Below are 22,785 nucleotides of genomic sequence, written 5' to 3'. Positions count from 1 at the left end.
CTCAACCTCTCTGGGCTTCATTTGAGCCACATCTGTAAAGTGGGGATGAAGATATTAATATGTACCTCATAAGGTTGTTATGAATAGAGGTACTGAAAAATGTACTCCCAAAATAATTAAGAAAAACTGTATACATCCCCACACATTTTCAAGTTGAAGTCTAAAACTTTTCATCATAGGTTTCAAAGCATATTTTTGGTAAGACGTAGAAAGGAGTATAACATGAAATAAGATGAGAATTGGTGTGGCTGAAATAGTTAGCACGATGTGAAAAATTAAGTTTGACCTACCTTGCTGAGTAACTAAAAAAAAAAATGGAAAGAAATGAAAAAAGGTATTCATATGTTTTTAGATCTGTATTTGAGTAATTTATCATTCTCAGAGAACATACATGTGAAAGAATAACATGTGAAAGAATCCACATCCTTCACCTATTCTACTCTGGCTGTTGTTAAGAATTCAGAACATCTCAATATTGACTAAGCTTTACACTTAATAAAAATGAGTGTGAGCAAGACAGGACTCTTGCTAATCACAACATGTTTTAGATTCCAGGAAGTTTGTGTACTCCAAAGACAGTGGGGTCCAAGGCAATGAACGATAATATTTGTCTTAGATGAGGAGTTTGCCTTTTAGTAAAGAGAAAAGACTGATATGAATGCAAGGTGGATTCTCAAGCAGTTAAAAAATAAAGTACAAATGAAAGTTAAGATCTGGAGACTAATTTCCTTAAAATGCCCTTGTATGTGCACATCTTGTAAAATATTTGCTTGCCGAGTACCTCAGTATGAAGAGGACTAGTTGATTAAACGAGTCAATAAATGTTAAGCTCTTAGAACATTTCCTGGTATCTAATAAGCCCTGAGCAAAAGTAAGTTATTATAACTATTATTATTCTTAGACTCCTCCTTCAGAAAGAATTATGCCTACTTACTTTGAGTTCCTACCTTCTCCTCAGGACTTATCTGCCTGCATTCATTATCTTTTAGAATTAATCCACTAAGTATTAGAAAAATGTTACCTCAATATTAGAATCACAGTGTCACTCTTCTCCTGAGACAGACTCACTCCAAGTATAACTACTGGAACTTTCTGGGCAAATTCCATTTAGTTTGGCTACCCATAAATGTTTTATTCTCCTAGATATACATAATTTTCTCTATGTATGGATACAGCCTAATGCTAAAGATACCATAAATTGGGAATCTGTGCAATTTCATAAGTACCTTAATAGATTAGACTGGATAACTGAAGAAATAGAATACTGAACTGAAAAAATTGAAATGTGAAATTTAAAAAAGAAAAGATAGCTCATTTTAAACTAGACCCTTTAAAATCTCAAAATCAAGACGGGGGCCCCTGGCCTAACATATTACCAGGTATTCCGAGTTGGACAGCTTAGGTCATTAGAGCTGAGTTCTGTGCTTATAGCCAATGTCTTCGTTAATTTTTTAATTATCAAAACAATGAATGTTTATTGTAGAAAAAGTCAGATAATCCAAGAGAAGAAAATAAAAGTCACTGATTCACTACTACCCTCGGGTAAAGATTCTGATACATATCTTGTCACTTTTTATGTAAAAAACAAAATATATACTTTTGATTTTTTTACTTAAATTCCTGACCCTGAGATAATTGTAGATTCACATGCAATTGTAAGAGCGATATGGAGAAATCCCATGTGTCCTCTACTCGGTTTCCCTCAATGGTAGTATCTTGCAAAACTGTAGTACAGCATCACAACCAGGATGTCAACATTGATGCAGTCAACATACAGAACATTTCTTTTACTACAAGGATGATGACCTTTTATAGCTACAACCATTTCCCTTCCACCTTCACCACCTCCTTAAATCCTAGCAACCAGTATTCTCTTCTCCATTTCTATAATTTTATTATTTCAAGAATGTTATATAAATGGAATCATATAGTATATAACCTTTTGAGATTGACTTTTCCACCCAGCATAATCTTCTGTAGATTTATCTAGGTTGTTGTGTGTCTAGATAGCTTGTTCCTTTTATTTGCCGAGTAATATTCTATGGCGTGGGTATGACCGTACTACTCACCTTTAAAGGACATTTGCTTTGTTTCCAGTTTGGGGCTGTTGCAAATGAAGCTGCCATAAACGTTTGTGTATAACTTGTAGTATGAACCTAAGTTTTCATTTCTCTGGGATAAATGCCCAGAAGTACAATTGCTGGGCCATATTTTAGTGTTAAGAAACTGCCAAGCTGTTTTCTGGAGCGGCTGTACCAATTTACATCCACACCAGCAATGGGAGAGATCTAGTTTCTCTGATTCCTCACCAGCATTTGTTGTTGTCACTATTTTTTAATTTTAGCCATTCTGATTGGTGTGTAGTGATACCTCATTCTGGTTTTAATTTGCATTTCCCTAATCGTTAATGATGTGGAATATCTTTTCATGTGCCTATTTGCCATCTGTCTATCCACTTTGATGAAATGTCTGTTCATGTCTTTTACCCATTTTCTAATTGGATTGTATGGTTTTTTACTGTTAAATTATGAGGATTCTTTATATATTCTAGACAGTGATCCTTTGTTATATGTGCGGTTTGAACATTTTTTTTTTTTTTTGAATCTCAAGATTCTTTTCATCCTCTAAAAGGGGTTTTTCAGAGAGCAGAAGTTTTTCATTTTGATTAAATCTGATGTATCCATGTTTGCTTTTATGGACTGTGCTTTTGGTATCAAGGGTAGGAACTCTTTGCCTAGTCCTAGATCCCAAAGATTTTCTCTTATTGTTTTTCCTAAGAGTTTTACAGATGTTTTAAGTCCATGATCCATTTTGATTAATTTTTTGTGTAAGGTGGTAGACTTAGGTTGAGGTTCATTTTTTTTTCCTCTAGATGTCCCATTGCTCCAAGACCATTTGTTGAAAAGGCTTATCTTTTTGTTATTGTTGTTGTTGAATTGCTTTTACACCTTTGTCAAAAATCACTCAGGCGGGCTTCCCTGGTGGTGCAGTGATTGAGAGTCCGCCTGCCGATGCAGGGGACATGGGTTCGTGCCCCGGTCCGGGAGGATCCCACATACCGCGAAGCGGCTGGGCCCGTGAGCCATGGCCGCTGAGCCTGCGCGTCCGGAGCCTTTGCTCCGCAACGGGAGAGGCCACAACAGTGAGAGGCCCGCGTACCGCAAAAAAAAAAAAAAATTCACTCAGGCATATTTACATGAGTCTATTTCTGGATTCCTTGTTCTGTTCTATTGATCTATGTGTCTATCCCTCCACCAATACACACAGTCTTGATTACTGTAGCTATATAAATCTTGAAATTAGGTACACTGATACCTCCCACCTTTTTCTTCTCATTCAACATGTTTTAGCTTTCTACTTTCTTTACCTTCCCATGTAAATTTTAGAATTATCTGGTCTATATCTACGCAAAAAAAAAATGTGCAGAAATTTGGGTCAGAATTGCATTAAACCTGTGTATCAACTGGGGGCAAATCGACATATTTGCTGTTAAGTATCCCAGTCTGTGAACACAGTATGTATCTCTATTTATTTAGATCTTTGATGTCTTTAATCAGCATTTTGTAGTTTTCAGTGTGCAAGTACTGTACATATTTTGTATCCCTCTCAGTGTCTGGCACAGTGGTACCTTCCTAAGGAAGGTTGAATTTCATAAAAATCATTGCCATATACAGGAGTGGAAACTTACCGTGAAAAGAAACCATTAGCTATAATCCCCTTTTTTAAAATGGCTTCCTTAAACTAGGAAAACACTTTAAAGATAGCAAATGACCCAGATAAGAAAGACTTTTCATTCACTACCTGAAACTAGATACTTCACAGTTTGGGATTGTAAATCAGATTTCAGTTAAGAACTTATTGGATTCAGCTGTGTATGGGATGTGGCGTAGAGTGGTTCGGGAAGCCGTTTTTGCTTTGCCAGTTGCAGAGCTCATCTTTATATATCAAAAGAGAGTTTTCAAATTTCTGCCAATGATCATTTTTCATTGGTAACCCAAAGGAGTTTTGAGTTGTCGTTTTGTGGGCTTTATCGGGAAGCTTAAATCCAGGATTGAATTAATCAGAGAATGCAAGATTGGGTTTCTGTATTTTCTAGTTTTGAAATCTACATAATGTTGGTAATAGACTGAACACTTATCATGTTAGTGTTCACAATGGGGCAATGAAATATAGCATTACATAATTCTTTTAAGAAGATCCCGAGAGTTTAATGTACAGTTTGAAGGCAGGAGACTGTCGGGAGCACAGAGATGCATATTCCTCTCAGATCTATTCATATGTACACAAGATGAATAAGCTATCATCTTTCCAGATTTTCTCTGAAGTTTTCAAAAGAAACAAATACACAGGGTAAGGAAGGCAAAGAAGAACAGGGCTATTCTTATTGCTGAGATAGTAGGAAAAGCCCCAGCTGGCCTCTAGGTGATATAGAGTTATTTATTGTGGTCTAACCATGTAACCTTGAGTAAGTCATTTGTTCTTCTGAGCCTCATTTCCATATTTGTACAGGGGAATTGTATAATGTTTCTGCCTTCCTAAAGCTATAAGCAAATAAGATAATGGATAGAGAAGCATATCATAAGCTCTAAAAAACTGTACAAATATACCATGTTATTCATTCCATAAATATTTATTAAACACCTACTATGTACCAGACACTATCCTATAAGGATAAGGATAAAATAATCAAATAAGATGTGATCTCTATTGGTGAGGAACTAACAGTTCACCAAGGAGAGACAGACCTGGGAACCACTTAAGTACAGTAAAGCATCATAGGTGTGCAGAGGTAGAACATTCCAGGTATAGCTGTGGAACTGGATTGCTGAGGTGGAATGTGCAAACTGCTTTTGGAGTTGAGAAACTCTGAAGACACACTGTTGTAAAGATCATCTATGTTCAAGTTGAGGCTACCCGCAATGGGGAGGGAATTAAGAGGAAAAAAGTTTGACCTAGTTGCCAAAGTCCTTATTAAATAGGTGGAATGATGACGAAAAGTCAGTAGGTGGCAGAACTGGGGATTGGACAAGTGTGGCATGGGCAGATGACATAAGCCTCCAGGGAGGGGGATGGCTGGTGATATGAAAATGGCAAGGAATGGCCTGGAAGCAGCACTGTGGAGCCAGGCTTAGGGCTTGGGCTATGGGAGTATGAACAGACTTCTCTTGAGGGGCTGAAAGGGTGTAAGTCCTGGGGGAAGAGCTGGACAACAGGTGGAACAGGAGGAGGGAAGAAGAGTATGTGAGAGTGGGGCTTCCCTGGTGGCGCAGTGGTAGAGACTCTGCCTGCCGATTCAGGGGACGTGGGTTCGTGCCCCGGTCCGGGAAGATCCCGCATGCCGCGGAGCAGCTGGGCCTGTGAGCCATGGCCGCTGAGCCTGCGCGTCCGGAGCCTGTGCTCCGCAACAGGAAAGGCCACAACAGTGAGAGGCCCGCGTACTAAAAGGGGAAAAAAAAAAAAGAGTATGTGAAAAGGCTAAGCATGTGGGGCTTCCAATAATAGAAATAGCTGTCATTTATTGAGCACCTAGGATGTTCCAGGTACTGTACTTGGTTGTTTTATACATTTAGTCCTCATAGGATGCTACAAACTAATTACTGTCATCTGGATTTTACAAGTAAGGGCATAAGGTACAAAGAGGCCACGTGCATCATTTAGGGTCACACAGAAAGTCCACATTAGAATCTCTGAACCCACATCTGCCTGACTGCAAAGCTGTGCTTTTGTACTACTCCACATGTCTTCAGAAAGATTCAGAGAGCACCATGGGAGGGATTTGGAGGGAAATCAGAGAAGAAGGGAAGAATCCGAGGGAGGAATCCGAGTCATACGGGAATGAAAATACAGCAGATGAGCGGAGTATTGGCCAGAGTCATACGGGAATGAAAATACAGCAGATGAGCGGAGTATTGGCCAGAGATGCTTGCATTTTTGCTGGGGGCTGAAAATGCCAGGGCTCTGAGGACTGCAGTCACTGAGACCTCTGGCAGAGTTGAGGCCTAGTGAGGTTAGTGACTGCCTTGCTGCAGGTCCCGGGGGAGCCCTGTTGTGAAGGTGTTCTGATGTCTTTGAAGAGAATTCTCCCAGGCTATTAGCGAAGAGGGTCAGCCTTTCCTGACTCTTCCGCTCCTGGTGGGGTAGTCTGAAGAGGCTTAGCTTCCTGAGTGTCAGTTCTCAGTCTTTTAGCCCAGATAATGGAGAGCAGAGAAGAAACTGTGGGATGACCTCTCATTTGCATGAAGGGTGGGAGCCAATCAGATATTAGGGTGCCTTGGCCACTTTGTACTTGGGGACCTCTGGAGCTGTGTGGTGCAAGCTGGAATTTTCATTAGACTATGGTGAAAAGCAAACACATGTATCAGCCTCGCCCAGGTAGCAGTTACCAGTTACAGTCCAAGACAGCTTTTTAACAGATTCTGGGGAAGAAAATATTTTTTCCTTCCTCACCATCCTGGCACAGCTAAATGTCCTACTTTCCTTTACTAGGGGACAGTTAATGCTACATCTGAAACAGCAATTCCCCATGCCCCTTGAAGAAAGGTAGTAAGTACATTGACTGTGGGCACAGGCCAGGACCAGAGACTTTTCTGGAAGCAAGCTTTGGTACTTGAGGGCAGTAGCAGTCCAGCTCTGCAGCCAGTTAAGAGTGGCCTCAGGTGAGGGAGATCAGGTTAGAAGAAGCAAAGAAAAGGCAGAGGATGAGTAAGTAACTGAAGAAGAGTTATGACTCTCACAACCTTGCTTTCAGTTAAGTGCTTCCGCTGGAATTCTTGATTGCAGTAAAAATAAATATGCCATTCAAAGTAACACATGTGCCGTCTGATCCAGTTCATCACAGAAGGGTTTGGAACAGTGAGAGAATAAAGAAATGCCCGCAGAAAGGGGATAATAAGGAAAGAGAAGTGGAAGTAGCCTTAAAAGCCTGTGCTTTGCATAGAATGCTTGCAGAAGAGATTGGATCTTTCTGCTTCTTCACAGGTGGAAGGTTTTCTTTTTCTCTTGAATCATGCCAGCACTTTATCTGTACCTCTGTTGTGACATTTTTCATATTCTACACTGTTTTATAGTTTTTAGGTTTTTTCTACTTCTACTCCCCACAGTGCTTTGCATTCAGTAGCTACTCAGTGTTCGACTGAAAGAATGAACCCCAGGACACAGTGATTCCGGACACAGTGATTCCTCTGAATTTGTTAGCTCTTTACTTGGCCACCAAAGATGACACTTCACAAAGCCAGCTTTCTCCTTTTTCTGGGATCAGGGACTAAATTATATAAAAAGTGTTCTATAATGCTTTGAGTGTGTAGGAGAGATATTTTCTCTTTAGGGAATGTTGCTAAGCCCTCTCATCAAAAATAGCCTTTCCATCTACGTCCAAGCTCTGTCAGGGCAGAGCTGATTGGCAAGGGTAGTTCAACGGAAAAAGCGATGTAATGCCTTCTGCTCACGGTGGTGCAGGTGCCAGTGGATGAGGAAAATGTGTGTGGTTGAGGTTCGGGATGCTAAGTGCTATAAAAATGGAGCCAACCAACTGACCAGGGTGCATAGATCTATATTTTGTGAAATACCTTCCCCGACCTTTGTAGATTCCTCTCTATATTCCTGTGCACTCTGTGATCCCAGGCTAGGAGTCTTCAAAAAGCAGCTGGTGGTTAGAAATCTCACTGCATAAGCAGAGTAAGTGGCCCTTTAAGAGGGGCCCAGTTAGACCATGGAGATGGCAGAAGCTCAAAACGGCAAGAGCAGAGGGAACAGGGAGAGCCAGCCAGAAAGACACATGTGGAACCCTGAGTCCTGAGCAGAGCAGCTCCTTTCTGAAGGCTGCTGTCGCTCCTTTGGGAACTGCTACGCAGCTATTGACAGGGAAGCAAATCAGTGACAGGATAGCCATTTTAATGTTTGCAAAATCTACTCTAAGCATGAGTCCCTCTGAGTAACCAAAGATCTAGAGTCTTTAGGGGTTTTTTCCTCAAATCTTGAATCTGACCTTCCTTGGGAAGTTGGAAGTACTGATCGGGCAGGTAACAGCAATCATTCTGAGTGTCGAGCAAAAAGGAGGCATAAGCAGTGTAGGACCAAAGTTGGGATGAGGAGATGCGTGTTGGCTGCCGGCATGGACTGTTCTTAGGAGTTCTAGAATGGTCACTTCCAGTGGCTATTACAAAATGTCTCCTGGAAAATTTAAACAGGAAAACATTTGGGTTTGGCCTGCCTGGCTTTGCAATAGCATGTTTGTCCAGATAACAAATTGTCGCACTAAAATGGATCTGTCTCCTCTACCCTAAAGAAAAGCATCTTTGTACCCTGTGTGTTCAAGGCATTATCAATGATCTTTACATAAAGATCAACCGCTGTTAATAAAAGCCATGAGCAGGACCCTGCCAAGATTCCCACAGTTTGTTTAATCAGCTGCATTAACGCAGAGGTTTTCAATTAGTAGAAATGTCCATTTGTACCCCTTATTTGCTTATAGGCCCAGGGGCCAAGTTACCAAACTGGGGCTCCCAGTCATCCTCTGCGAAGAGCTGGCTTCTCACTTCCCTGCCATGAAGATCACTGCTGTCTGTGTGTGTCTGGGTAAGAAAGGGCAGGCTCCGGTGAAGGTAGCCTCTCTGCCCATCCCACCACCAGTCCTGCCAAGTTGCGGGGGGGCGCTGCATAGAAGCTGGCTCAGGCAGCTTCTGACCTTCTGGACTGGTTGGAGGCCCCTTCGCTGAATGGCCCACCCTGACCTTTGCCCAAAGCAAGAGACAGAAGACCAAGATGACATAGCTGTGGTCACACAAAGCCCGTTAACTACATCGGCTGTCTTTGTTTATTCAGGAACTCTGAACTTCTTTTTTTAACAAGAAATTTGAACCACATTTTGTTTGAGATATTCCAGAGAGATGTAGCAATGTAGTTTCCATTTTATAAACTTTTAAACAAAACTGTTAGCGGTTCACAACTTTGTTTAAAGAACAATGGCTTGGAGCAGAGGCCAGTCTTCTCAAGACCCAGAGGCCAGTGACTAAGGTAGAGAAGAATATAGTGCAGAGGTGGCTGACCAAGGCCTGCGTTGAGGGCCTCTTCCTACTTTTCAGGAATGGCAGTGAGTTTGGCCCTGTTGCTTTGGTGATTTACATCAATGCCCTCAGCTTGCTAACTCTCCTCAAGTGGAAGAGAAGTTCTGGAAAACTGAGAATGAAAACAATCATTTCTGTTATTTTCCCTTACCTCAGAGACTGAGCCACCGTTTTTAGCATAGCTAGTTCACTGCCCAGCCTCTGGCATCCTTGGTTCTTCCCTTCCATGTTTTCTGCTTCTGTCAGCACTTCTCTCTGTCACAGCCAAAACCTCACCTGTGCTTTCACGCTAATATTTCTATTAAAATATCTGCCTTTACCCAACTTTTTCCTCATGAGATAATTTGTGTTTATAGGAAACCTCATTTATGAGGTTTTTTTCTGCTATAATTGGCTATAGCGATTACTCTTTTAGCCTTTTCTTGACATGTCCACAAGAACATTTCACAAGTATTGTTTAAGTCTCATAAACATTCCTCTAAAAGTACACAAATATTTATGCCTATATCAATTTTTCTAGACTTTTTACAAAGCTGATTTAGTAGATAATGTATTCTCCAACCAAAGATTAAAATTGAAATAGCCCATAATTGGAGCTGACCAATAATGTAGATTTGGGTTTGGCAACATTCAGTTTCCAAGTACATAAAACACATATGAATTACAGGAATTTAGTTTAGTAACATCCTTTTTTACATGTGTTTTTGAAAACTCAGTTTACCCTCCAGGAAGGCGTTTCTTTTGGATCAATTGCAGTTTCTATTTAACTTCACAGCTTACAAGTAAGACTGTGAGTAAAATATTAACAAATTCTGGGGCAAAGGGAATTCCAAGAAGACTCAGTAATCATTGAAAAGGGTAGTTAAAGAGCTGTATGATTAACCATTTTTAATGTAAAACAAAGCATTTCTCATGTATCCTTTAAGCAATACTGACAAGGTATTTCCTGGAGATTAATGATGGTCTGAGTTAATGGGCTGAGGGAAGGTCATTAATCCTTACACAGAGGTAGTTTGGAAAGTAGGAAAGAAAAACAACTGCTAGGTCAAGATGATACAATCCCAGGAGATGTTTCAGATTAGTTACCTTTGCAGAAGCCCATACTTAACTATTGTTCTCACCACTCACTTCTCCACAAACAAAACCCTTTTTAATCAGTGAGCTTCCTCTTCTTACTCTTTCTCATATAAAACTCATCTTGGAAGTCATTTGTTTTCACGTAGCTTCTTGCCATCAGACTCATTTATTGGTGTGAACAGAGTTGTGCTTGGGAGTCTAGAAACCAAGGCAGTCAGAATATACTTCCTATGGTTTCAATTAAATAACACATCTATGTGTGCTAGGCATAAGATATGCAGGAAATATGAAATTACTGTCAGTGATAGGCTGGGGTTAATGGAACAATCAGACCTAAACACCTCCTCAGTAAATCAGAAGAGATTGATTCATCATAAGGACACAGAAACAAGTCGGGACAGTCAGGATACCATTACAAGCAGAAGTGCATGCTTCCAGACTGCAGAATACCACCAGAGGTGTACACTTGTTGATGATGTCTGACTTTGTGGAATCTCATTCCTCCTCCAGGCCAGTCTAGGCTGCACCCATTCTACAAATCTGCTAATCTGGATCTGTTACAACAATCCTCCCATCTGGACAGATTTATTAATCTCAGGATTAAGCAAGGTACAGTAGGACCTCTGGGGCAAGGACTCTGGTGGAGATAGTGAGAAACAGTGGCAGAGGATCTAGAGCTACCTGGTGGAGGATTGTTCCAAGAAGCCCTACTTTGGCTTTTTACCCAAAGAACAGTTGAGACCTAGAGAATGATCACTTAGTTAAAAAAAAAAAAAGGTCTGCCTTCATGCATGGGCATCATCTTCTGTAACTGTGTGTCCTTGTGAGAGTTTTAGATTCAGAAGCTTGTACCCTACCCTGTGCTAGGGCATGTTGCTCACCTTCCTGCTAGGAATGCAAACTCCCTTTGGAGTCCTTTAGATGAGTTAAATGCCATCTGATTCACTCAAGTGGTGTTTGACTGGCTGTTCCACTAATCCCAGGCTGATACTCTGATCCCTATAGTATGTTTTCACATTTTTGGAAATTTTAAAATACCAGAGGTTATTTTGCTGTTTAAAAAAAACTGCTGAAAATTAATAAGATAGCAGAAATATGCTAAAGGAAACACCAAGGAAAATGTTTTCTGGTCACTAGGGCAATGGATTGAAATGCAAAAGTCCCACTAAAATGGTGACGGGCATTTTGCCACTAACGCGTATCTGATCTAACCCTGAAAGCATTAAGTTCTTACGGATTTTGTGACAGAGCCAAGAGAAGTAAATTTGTAGCTACCAGTTCACACTGAACTACTGTTTTAGTGCTGCAAGTACAGGTGAAAATCTTTATTTTCTTCCATACTGCTTGAAAAAAATTCCTTGTTTATATACAGATTAGTTCCACTAGACCTAGCGGAACTTTTTGAGTTCTTTTCTCAACTGAAATTGCCTTTTACAAATGAACTATCCAGATGTGGATGGGAACATAATAATAGAATTACGTGCTGAAATAACTTAGATTATTTTGGTCATGATTGCAGTTTTATGATGCCATCTGGGGAAATTACTAAGTGCATGTGAATTTGAGGTAAACTAAAGTTTTTCTCCCTTCAGTAGGCATTATGGCCTCTTTTGGCACTTTTTTGTTATTGGAATTTGCTGGTTACTTTGCTTACTTCAATAGTGATGGATCCACAACTCTGTCATGGTTTGAACTGGAGCTTTCCTTCCACACAATTGGCAGGTATTAATGCATCAGGACAGTCTGTCTGAAACCTGACCTAACCACTTAACAGTAAAATAGTAAAACTTGCTATTTTGTGTGTACAAATGCTGTCTTTCCAAATTAGGAAAGAAGATATAAAACCCTGTGGAAGTGCCTTGTTTTAAAAGGAGGAATTTAATGCTCTACCATTAACATTCTCCCAAGGTACTGTTACATAAATAATTACTGGTACACAGGAAGAGTCATTTCCCATTCTGGAATATTTTGCACACATTAGGAATTTCATTGTCTCCTCAAAATCCTTTGTGCTGTGGGCCCATAAATTATCATATTTTGATGGAACTTCCATTACACGATCTAAATTTTATGGGAGGAGAGAGCAAAAGAATTGCAAAAAAAAAGAATAATAGTGACTTCCTTATGGCTAGAGAATCTCAAGGAAGGGAAAAGGATATTCCTACTTAATTTAACATAGGTCAAAGAAATTTGTGGTTTACCTTTAATAATCAACTTTCTGGAGTTTTTTTTATGCCAAAACCACAAAATTTGGCATTTTAAGCTCACACCTGTCTGGGGGCATATAGTGTCTAAAGCAGTGGTTCTTAGCGTCCCAAAGAAAACACATCATTCAAATGCCAGTTCCCTTGGTTTCTAGGTGACATTTCTAGCCCAAGACTTCTTAATTTGGTCCAAGGGATCCAAATTTTGTGTCTGTGTGTATCCTGGGTCTTGTAACATTTATCAGCTTCTCAGAAAGACCTGACATACCACACTTTCAAGACTGAATTTTGTTAGACCCAATCTATAACACCATGGTGGGAGTTTTCTGTATTATTAATAATGATAATAATATCTCCTGATTACTGAGCACTTATTATTTGCCACTAACTGTACTTAACCTTTTATATTTCTCATTTATTGTTCCTCAAAACGCAAGTACAATTATTATCTCCATTTTATGACTGAGGAAACTTAAACTTTGAGAGGTTACGTAACTTTTTGAAGACCACACAGAATTAGAATTAAAACCCATGATGCCACCTGAAAAAATCCATGCTCCTAAGCATTATGCATTATGATAATGAGTACATCCATTTACTGGTTTAGTACTAACTGGGATTTTGTTTGATATTGATATATTCAGAGAGCCCTTACTCTGTTCTAGTGGTTCAGCGTGACTCCTTATCTAGATGTTACTATATAATTCTGAGATCAAAATTGGGTTGCCTGGCATTTGCTTGTTACAAAAATAAGTAAACAAATGGACAAGTATATGCTCCTTCCAAATATGGCCTGAGTCATCTTCTTTTGTGATACCCTCCCATATTGAGTATGGGCTGTGGTGGGGCGGCAGTGGTGCTTGTTGGTTTTGACAGATATTGAACGTGCAATAATGTCTCTGTTACTAAAATCAGCTTATATTCCCTTGTAATTGTATATTTATCAGGCAACTATGTATATTTGGAGGCAGCTACTTGAAGTTTTCTGAGTGGGTTTTTGCCTGGTGGCTTTTTACATTAGACAGTGCAATTTTGATAGGCATTGTTACACAGGAGTAGAGAGTTGAATTTCTGTAGGTTGATCATTTTTAACTATCTCAGAAAAACAGGCATATTTCTCTGCCACTAACTAGTTCTAAGACCTTGGGAAAACTTCCTCAGGCTTCAATTCTTCATCTGTGAAATGAGAGGAGCAGACCATATCAGTTATTTTCTAAGGATTCTTTTTCCTTTGTTTATTTTAGTACCCTAAAATTTCTTAATTTTTTTTCACTGAAAATCTATGATAATGAATACATCCATTTAGTGGTTTAGGTCTAACTGGGATTTTGTTTGATATTGGTATATTCGGTTCAGACAGCCCTTATTCTGTTCTTACTCTGTTCTAGTGGTTCCTCAGACTTGTATGCTTTGTGCGCTATTTCCCCTTGAATTTGTGTGAGCACATATATGTTGCCCTTGTAAAATCTTAAACAAAAGATATAACTATGGAATACCTGAATAATCTTGTAGTCTTGGTTTTGGTTGTTTTCCTGGGAAGCTGGGCCAATTCATTGGGAAACTTGAACTTCCCAAGCTTCCAGATGACACTTTGTTATTGTGCCTTCAGGTCTCCTCTTGTGTTAGGAAGGGTGAAACTCCATAAACAGATGAATCTTGTGACCAAACTTCTCCCCCCATCTCCCTAAACAAAGAGTCTGCCATGTATACAGCGCACCAGACTGAGAATTGGGGTACTTGGTTTCTATACCCCAGTCCTCTACAGCAATAAGCCTCTATAATTGGATCATTTCAGGTATGTGTTCTCCATTTAGGGTGATCCACTACCCTGGTTTTCCCAGGACAGTCCTGATTTTAGCACTGAAAGTCCTGAAGCCTGGGAAATCCCTCAGTCCCAGGTGCACCTGGACAATTGGTTACCATACTTCCTTTATTTTTCCAGAGCTGGATCCAAGCAGCAGATTCCAGCACTTCTGCTTTGTTGAATCTCCTGAAGAGTACAAATGTATCTTTTAAACTAAGAGATTGGGCAACTCTGGTTCAGATTCATAGATATGTGGTGGACCATTAGAGATATAGAATTTCAACAGACCAAGGAAGACCTGTATAAATTTTAGGGGAATTTACAGATACTTAGATTAAAAGATTTTTAAAAGAAAGAATTTTTTGTTTTATGTTGCCTTCATTCTTGTTTCAACTCTATCTCTTCAGGGAGGGTGGTGAGGTATCTTAGAGGATACCTTTCTCTGATTGTCAAAGTTCAAGTGGTAAATCACCATTTGCTATCATCAGGCAATCCTAAATGTCCCTAATATACAAAGATGTCCTTGTCAGCAATATTCCAAGCATAATAAGTAGAATATAGGGTTAGATTAATGGGCACTAGCACAAATAGTTATGTATTAGCCTGAGTCTAGCCAAATGATTTTATTTATTCTTTCATACTTTTAGCCAAAATTTCCCAAATAAGAATTGTGATGGGAAATATTAGTGATTTTTTAAAAAATCCAAGTTCTAAATTCTTTTAATTTTATTTAAGAAACAAGTCTCCATCTCGATTCCATGATTTTTCTCCCCAATATGAAGTTATTTTTGCACTGGTTGGGGGGAAATACACTAATAAGTTTTTAAATTCTGAACTACTAACTGCATCTGCTTAAGATCTAAAACTGAAATGGAAAACACAAGGCTCAACCCCACATGCTCCCTGATCAAATGCAAAGGTTCTTAAAATAGCTACGTGTGAAGATGTTTGGAGCAGCTGAAAACTAAGGAGCTGGTGTCCCTAGTCACAACCTGGCAGTTTAATACCATGGCTCAGAGGCAGCTGCCTCTGTCTCTTTCTGTTTCAGGGCCTGGAGCAGTAGCTCCTCGAAGAAGCGCAGAAGCAGCCTCTGCTTTATCCACACTCCTATCCTCCCCTGAATTCTACTTTCCTAGTCAAAGGATCGGCCCTAAATCTATCAGGGAGATCTAAGACATTCTTTCCAAGCCGTGAGAGAAAAGTAGCTAAAAGCCCACAAACAATTACCATAAACCTTAAATAGGCACAAAACAAATTCCAGGAAAAAATGTAAGGAAGAAATAAAGTGCATTCGATCGATCATAGCTAGTAGTAACAGACAGTACTAGCTATGAGTGGCGCCCTACACACTGTTACCTTCAGTATCTCAGTTGCCAGCAGATCAGTTTACTCTCAAAATCCACCAGGAAGACCTTCTTCACTCACTCAAGACTGGTCTGTTCAGCTCTGCCTATCTTGATATAGCTCTCAGTTAACTGATATATCTCAGTTGGTATAGCTCTCAGGTTACCATTTTCCCCTATATAAAATTTTTTTCCTGTGATATTTTCTCTTACCCATGATAAACTGCTTCTCTCAAGGGCCCACTTATGCTTCCAGCCCAGCAGGATCTGGGCTGGGTGGACAATTGGTCTAATCTGATTTGACAGCTTTTTATGTTGCCAGGCTTTTGGTACTAACCAGCAGTTTAAAATTCCATTTGCATTCACATATAGGTGAGTATACTATTATACTATCCCGTTCCCTTCCTAAAAAGAAGAAAAAAGCCGTAGCTTATATCTCTTTTAGAAACTAAACTGATATTTTTGAGGGCCAGAGGAAAGAACTGTAGGGTGAGTATGTAGAAGGGAACAGAGGCAGGAAGAGGATAGGGTGTGGGGAGGCCTGAAACTCTCCTAGCGTCAGTTCCCAGTTGGCTGCTCCCACCTCCAAACAGTAGTCCGAACTGTGAGTACTTATGTTGAAAACTCAGAATTTTTCTAGTCCTTCATTTGAGAAATTACTTAATGAGACTGTGCATTAGAGAGAACATTAGCTGGGCTGATCCCTTAAAGGTCTAAAACTTAGTTTTTCCATCTTCTGAACAGGGAATAATACCTGCCTTTCCTATCACGCCGGGTCACCTTAGGATCAAGTGAGTGACGGGTATTCGAATTCTGTAAACAATGTAGGACACCTCCTCGGTGTAAAACGACACTGTTGTTAAGATTGATGCCATTATACAAGGTTTCCTCAACCAAGATGAGAAACACAGTATTCTGCTCTTTTAGTTGTAGCCTCCGGTCAGACAGATTAGACAGAAACATCTTGAACTTTTGTCAGATTTGAGACCCAGATAACTATGAGGCTATAATACGAATTTTGCTCTAATGTCCTCCTTAGGGACTTCTTATCCGACCCAATTCTGAAGGAGCAAACTATCAGTATGTGAGCCTATTGCCTGACATCTGTATTTAGAACAGAAATGTCAACATCCCTCAAAGAAGACTCAAGTATTTGCACTAAAATGTATATTCCAATCCGATTATTTGGTCCCTGGAATTTTCCCCCTATCTTGCAGACACTAAATAAACTATTTTAAGTAGGAAAAAAAATTTTCTGGTCTTTTAATTAGAAATAATTAAACATGGTACCATGGTAAAATACCATGGTAAACAACATGAACATTATAAAGGTTCAAATCACTAATAATCAGCCCTTCCGTGAAGATTTCTACACTCAGAGCATGTAGAAACCACGTTAGCCCCACTCACTGCTGTATCCCTGGTAACCCAGCACGTAGTAGGCACTCTAAGCGTTTGTTGAATGAATGAATAAATGAGCAAACTAATTAAACCCTTTTACTATAGAAGTGTTCTACCTAATTATAATGAAACAAAAAAAAGTTATTCTGTGCTCAGTATGAATGGCTATTAAATGCTGGTGGCCACTAGTTCTGTCCTAAGGCAAATAAAAGCAATTAACATTTTTTTCTTTAAATATTTTTTAATGTAACATACTGAAGAGGCGAGGCATGTATTTCAGTAGTAATGAAAATTTTCCTTTACGTTAAGACAAGGAATAACATGGACTCTATTCTGAAGAATACAGGGCCCTTTACTTTTGTTTTTCCCTATTCCTGGACCTGCCAAACTCTTGGCACATTGCAACGTCTGTCTCATACAATAGGCAAATGGATCATCATTTTGAAGCCACAATAAAGTATCTCCATCTCCAATGACAATGCCACTACCTGAGATCAATTCTTGGCTAACAAAGTTTTTACTTCAATTACAAAAAAGTTTAAGCAAAAAAGACAACGACATATGAACTTTAACAGAAGCTAAACTCTTTTTTAAAAATTTTTTTGCACTTCTTTGCTTATAATCAATACTTTCCTTCATCGCAGAATTTTTACAGAGTATTTTTGCATTGATTATCATAAGAACCCAAACTCTACATTGCTTTGGGAAATTACCTGAAAAACTCTTCCAAGAGTAGACCTGTCTTAATTGCCCTACATATTTGTCTTAAAGAAGTAGAAATAGCCCATGAATATTATTGCTGCTATTTTTCAATAGCAAAGAGCTCTTGAAGTGTCTATGCTGATTTTTATTTTTGGCTGTGTTGGGTCTTCGTTTCTGTGCAAGGGCTTTCTCTAGTTGTGGCAAGTGGGGGCCACTCTTCATCGCGGTGCACGGGCCTCTCACTATCGCGGCCTCTCGTTGCGGAGCACAGGCTCTAGACGCGCAGGCTCAGTAGTTGTGGCTCACGGGCTCAGTTGCTCCGCGGCATGTGGGATCTTCCCAGACCAGGGCTCGAACCCGTGTCCCCTGCATTGGCAGGCAGATTCTCAACCACTGTGCCACCATGGAAGCCCTATGCTGATTTTTAATTAAGTATAATGTGAGTTTCATAATAGCATCAACTGATAACTGTAGAGATATATTTACCTGGAATATTTGGTTTTGAGGGATAGAAGATTGATATATTGGAACGTGTCATCATAGGAAAAGCATTTTTAGCTGCAGCTAGAAGAACATTGCCATAGTTTGGAAGAGTTCTCTCCACGCTACCCCCTGCTCTCCCTTATTACAAACCTAATACACACATGAAACATGGTGAATGTAGCTAAGCAGTATATGTATTGCTTTTCTTGCAGTTCTTCCTGAGACTTGCATAGATATTGAAGATATGTGATCATCAGTTGATATGTGATTGAATATGTCACAAGAAATTTAGCTGAACACATATCTCTCTTGAATGGGGATCTACTCAAAGCTATGCATTCACCCTAAACATTGACTAATACTCCCACTGAGCAAGTACAGCAAGCAGAACTTTCTCTGGTATCATTTGGCAGCAATCTGGCATTATTTCCCATTGACACTGAGATTTGTTGTGCCATAGATATCCAATCATGTTCTTTGGGGTTATAGGTGTCTTCCAAGACCTTCCAAAACCCTACCTCAAAAATGTGCTTCTGTTTTCTGGCCCTCATTCATCAAATCTTAGCATCAAAGAAACATGAACAAAAGTAAAGAAAAAAGAATACTTCTAGTTGCCATTTTAAGATGCTGGTTTCTTCTGTCTTTCCATGAAAAGAGAATTCCTCCTCTCCCGTCTAGCCTATCCAGTATACTTCTCCATTTTTATCACATTTTTGATGATTTTGAAATTATGTATTAATCATTTACATCAGTTTACAAAATCAAGCTATTAACAAGGAAAGTCATTTGCCCAAACCATTTTTTAAAAATTTTTGACCAGTTGTCTTACTCTAAAGAGGATAACAATTTAAGATTTTATTTTGGTCTTCTTTCATACCTACCAGTATATCAAAACATACCTACTGTCAGGATGGTTCCTCTATTTTGCAAGCAGCTGTTACTCATATTAGCCTAAAAGTCATCATCCTTCATAAGCCCTTAATCACACCTGAGATTTACTCTATTCCTTTGCATAATGCCCAGAAGCTCTTGCTTCTGGAGAGCAGTGTTGGCAGTTCCTGGTTGTTGGATAACACAGAAACATCCCCAAAGCTGCTTCTCAGTAGCAATAGGGACACTTACCTTACCGTGCAGGTGCCTTTGCTTGATCACACCCAGTGGTCCTCTCTTCTCATCCCCACCAAAATCCAACAGTGGCATCCAGGGACCAACAACGTTTTCTTCTTTTTTTTTTTGGACACCCTCTCAGTTTTTGTTTTGCAGGCTTCAAAGCCACGGAGAGCTTGCCACCAGGGGCCACTGAGAGTTCCGCAGAGGAGAGGCAGTGGGGAGCCCAACACTGACTGGGCCCAAACACTAAATATAACCCTCCTCCCTCTCCGGGCAGTGTCCTTCATACTCTGAAGACAGGCGACCTTGCAGGATCCCTCACCCCACAGCTTGCCAGTCTCCACGGAAGAAAGGGTCTAACCGTACTGAGCTGCAGGATGAGGCGACCCAAAAGCCAGAAGCCATCTGCCCAGAGCAGACAAGTAGAGGCAGGTATAGGCTCCATGAGTGTGTCTGTGTGTATGTGTTTGTGTGTATGTTGGCATGCCTGTGCCCAGCAGCTGCTCTCCAGATTAGGAGACAGCACTCTTTGGCAGGCAACTCTGAAACTACCCTCTTGGATAATATCAAATTCATGTGCACGTCTTGGCCGAGAGAAGAAACCTCCCAGGCACAACCTGGTTCACCTTCTCTGCCTTGTCACTGCCCCAGATACACGGTGAACCACAAACAAACAGCAGTGCCAGCATCTTAAGAACAGATGCCCCAGTGGACATTAGACTGCACCTCATTTTGTACCCTGCAGCCAAGAACAGATGCAAGCCTCCTTCAAGGTTTAAGTAACAAGGGCATGCCCTCTTCTTTGACAGTCATAACCCAAGGCACTGCAGAAATTCGCTATTATTAACGCTGTGTTGAACTTTAACTTGAATGCCTGCCTGTTCCACTTAGTGTCACATGAGACATGGGTGCAAAGTGCTGAGGAAACTTCAGAGCAACATTCAAATGTATGATAGTATTTATTATGATTATTGAACATTTTTGTTTTATATTATTCAGGTGTTAAGAAAAATCTCATACTTTACATTACTAAAATTTGAAGAATCTAATTTTCTCTAAGTGGTATCAGTTATTCTGATTGGAGGGGGAGGGGCAGGAGGAAGGAGCGTGTTCATTTCTTCAGCAAGTTATGTACTGCCTCACCAGTTAGGTATCAGGCCCTCTACCAGGCAAACCCATCACCAGCCAGGTGCTCAATCTGTGCATTATTTTATTTAATCCTCACAGCATCCCTTTCAGTTAGTCCTGTACTGGTGATCAAATAAGAAAACCAAAGCTCGGAATAATTAAATAACTTCTCTAGAGTCTCATGGATGATAAGTATCAGACTTGGAATTCAAACTTGGATCTGAGTTACACCGAAACCTATGCTCTTTATTTTTAGCTATTATCATTAAATAATTTCAAACGTACAGAAAATATACATGAATAATAAAGAACTCCTTTATACTCTTCACTCAAGTTCTCCAATTTTTAGCATTTTACCACATTTGCTTTCTCCCTCCCTCCTTCCTTTCCCCTCCACCTTTTTTCCTCCAGTCTCCCTCTTCCCAACCACCCCCTTTTGTTTATATACGTGTGTGTATATATTTTTCTGAATCGACTTATATGCTTCAGTGTTGTTATCCTAAAAGCAAGTACACTTTTCTACATAACTATAGTATTACTATCAAATTCAGTAAATTAATATTGATACAGTATTACTTTCTAATCCATAGTTCCCATTCAACTTTTCACCAAGTGTCTCAATAATATCATTTGTTGAGGGAAAATTTGTTTTTTCTTTTGGTCCAGGATTATTTGTAGAGCATTTAGTTGTCATGGCTCTCCTTCAATCTTGAACAGTTCTTCAGTCTTTCCTTGTCTTTTGTGACTTGACATTTTTGAAGGGTACATTTTGTAAAATGTTCCTCACCTTAGGTTGGTGTGATATTTCCTTATTATGAGACTGAGTTTGTGCATTTGGGGGCAGGAATATCACGGAAGCAATGTTGTATTATTCTTAGTTAATCATATGAGGAGACACATAAATGGAGTTGGTCCATACCAGCCCCACTTTGTTAAGGTGGTATATGCCAGATTTTTCCACTGTAAAGTTATAGTTTTTCCCTTTGCAATTAATAAATATTTTTCTGGGAAGATAATTTGAGACTATGTAAATAAATATATTGTTCCTAAGTAAACTTTCTACTGTAGGGCAGAGCTTTCCCTTCTCCCCTATTTATTTTTGTATTTATTTATATCAGTATGCAGTTATAGATTCCTATTTTATTCAGAGGCTTATACTCCATTAATATCATTATTTATTTTGATGCCCAAATGATCCCAGATTTGGCAAGTGGAAGCTCCTCCAGCTGGCTCTTGTGTCCTTTTGAGAAGTCCTCATCATTTTCTGAGTACTTTCTTACTTTCTGGCACAAGAAAATGTTCCATGTACATCTTGTACTTTCTCTACCCAGCCCTGGAATTATCCGCATCTTCAAAGTGACCTGGGTCCATTGTGGAAAATAGTATATGGAAACCAAGATCTGGGCATTGGGTGTGCTCACTGGACAAGGGTGTGCTCATTGCCTCTAGACCCTCTCAGCCAAAAGAGCTAGGAAATAGACACATACTCACAGCCATGTCTGTTGCTCTATCTCTATCAAATACCAGAGAGATCAAATTGGTAGCTCCAGTTCTGATCTAACACCATGGAGCGTTCTAACTTTTACCCTTTCCATGTTTGTAACTCCCTCCCCCAACAGTGAGGATAATTTGGTTTCTGTTATCCTCAAAGTATTTACTGATTTGCTCATTGCCTCTGTGTGTAACCAGTCTTCCCACCTTGCCGGCTGCTTCCACCACCTTTACAGTCTTTTAAGCCTCATCAGCCCTACTCCCTCAAGGAGAGGGAAAAGAAATAATGTTTTTTTAATGAAAAGGAAGGTAAAAAGAAGAAGATAAGAATCTCATACTTTTTCTGTACCTCAAGCCATCTGTATCTTCATGGCAAATCATTATGCTACTTCTGCAAAGATGTCATGGAAACCAGTTAAAGTTTATAATGACTGAAGGAAGAGTTCATATATTTATTCACTTAATTAAATGAGTGCCCACTATGTGTCAGGCACATTAAAAGACAGACATGGTACTTGCCTTTGTGAATATATTATCTAGTGGATTATTTTTATTAAACTTACTACTTATTAGTAACATTTTGTGGCAGCACTATGTTAAGCACTTTGTGTTACTCTTTTTTTTGGCTGTGCTTGGTCTTCGTTGTGGCACATGGGTTATTCTTTGTTGCGGTGTGCGGGCTTCTCTAGTTGCAGGCACGTGGGCTTCTCTAGTTGTGGCAGGCGGGCTCCAGAGAGTGCGGGCTCAGTAGTTGTGGCTCACGGGCTTAGTTGCCCCAACACATGTGGGATCTTAGGTCCCTGACCAGGGATCAAACCCGCGTCCCCTGTATTGAAAGGCAGATTCTAAACCACTGGACCACCAGGGAAGCCCCATGTTACCTAATGTTAATCCACACAACAACCCTATGGGAGAAATTGTATTTTTTCTCCACCTTACAGGTAAAGGAACTGACATTTGGAAATACTAAGCAACCTTTC

At 39.9% G+C, this 22,785-nt stretch overlaps 2 protein-coding genes across 7 annotated transcripts in view; one reads left to right on the top strand and one right to left on the bottom strand.

Moving 5' to 3' along the window:
• The window catches only part of LOC101284504 (filamin A-interacting protein 1-like), a 202,414-nt gene extending 183,077 nt beyond the window's left edge, over positions 1-19,337 (bottom strand). Inside the window, exon 1 of the mRNA XM_033433324.2 lies at positions 19,199-19,337. The gene's annotated coding sequence lies outside the window, so the exon portion shown is untranslated. The remainder of the gene's footprint in view (positions 1-19,198) is intronic.
• CMSS1 (cms1 ribosomal small subunit homolog) overlaps positions 1-22,785 on the top strand; it is a 382,810-nt gene that overhangs the window by 293,230 nt on the left and 66,795 nt on the right. Inside the window, exon 1 of one of the 6 annotated variants that reach the window (XM_049710073.1) lies at positions 19,424-19,618. The exons of the other annotated variants lie outside the window; for them this stretch is intronic. Within the exon in view, the coding sequence (XP_049566030.1) occupies positions 19,564-19,618 (55 nt within the window). The 5' untranslated portion in view covers positions 19,424-19,563. Of the gene's footprint in view, positions 1-19,423; positions 19,619-22,785 lie in introns of those variants that run through there. 6 annotated transcript variants of the gene reach the window in all.

The sequence above is a fragment of the Orcinus orca genome, chromosome 5, assembly GCF_937001465.1.
Source record: "Orcinus orca chromosome 5, mOrcOrc1.1, whole genome shotgun sequence".
In the NCBI taxonomy this organism is placed as follows: domain Eukaryota; kingdom Metazoa; phylum Chordata; class Mammalia; order Artiodactyla; family Delphinidae; genus Orcinus; species Orcinus orca.
This window is presented reverse-complemented; position numbering and strand designations above follow the sequence as displayed.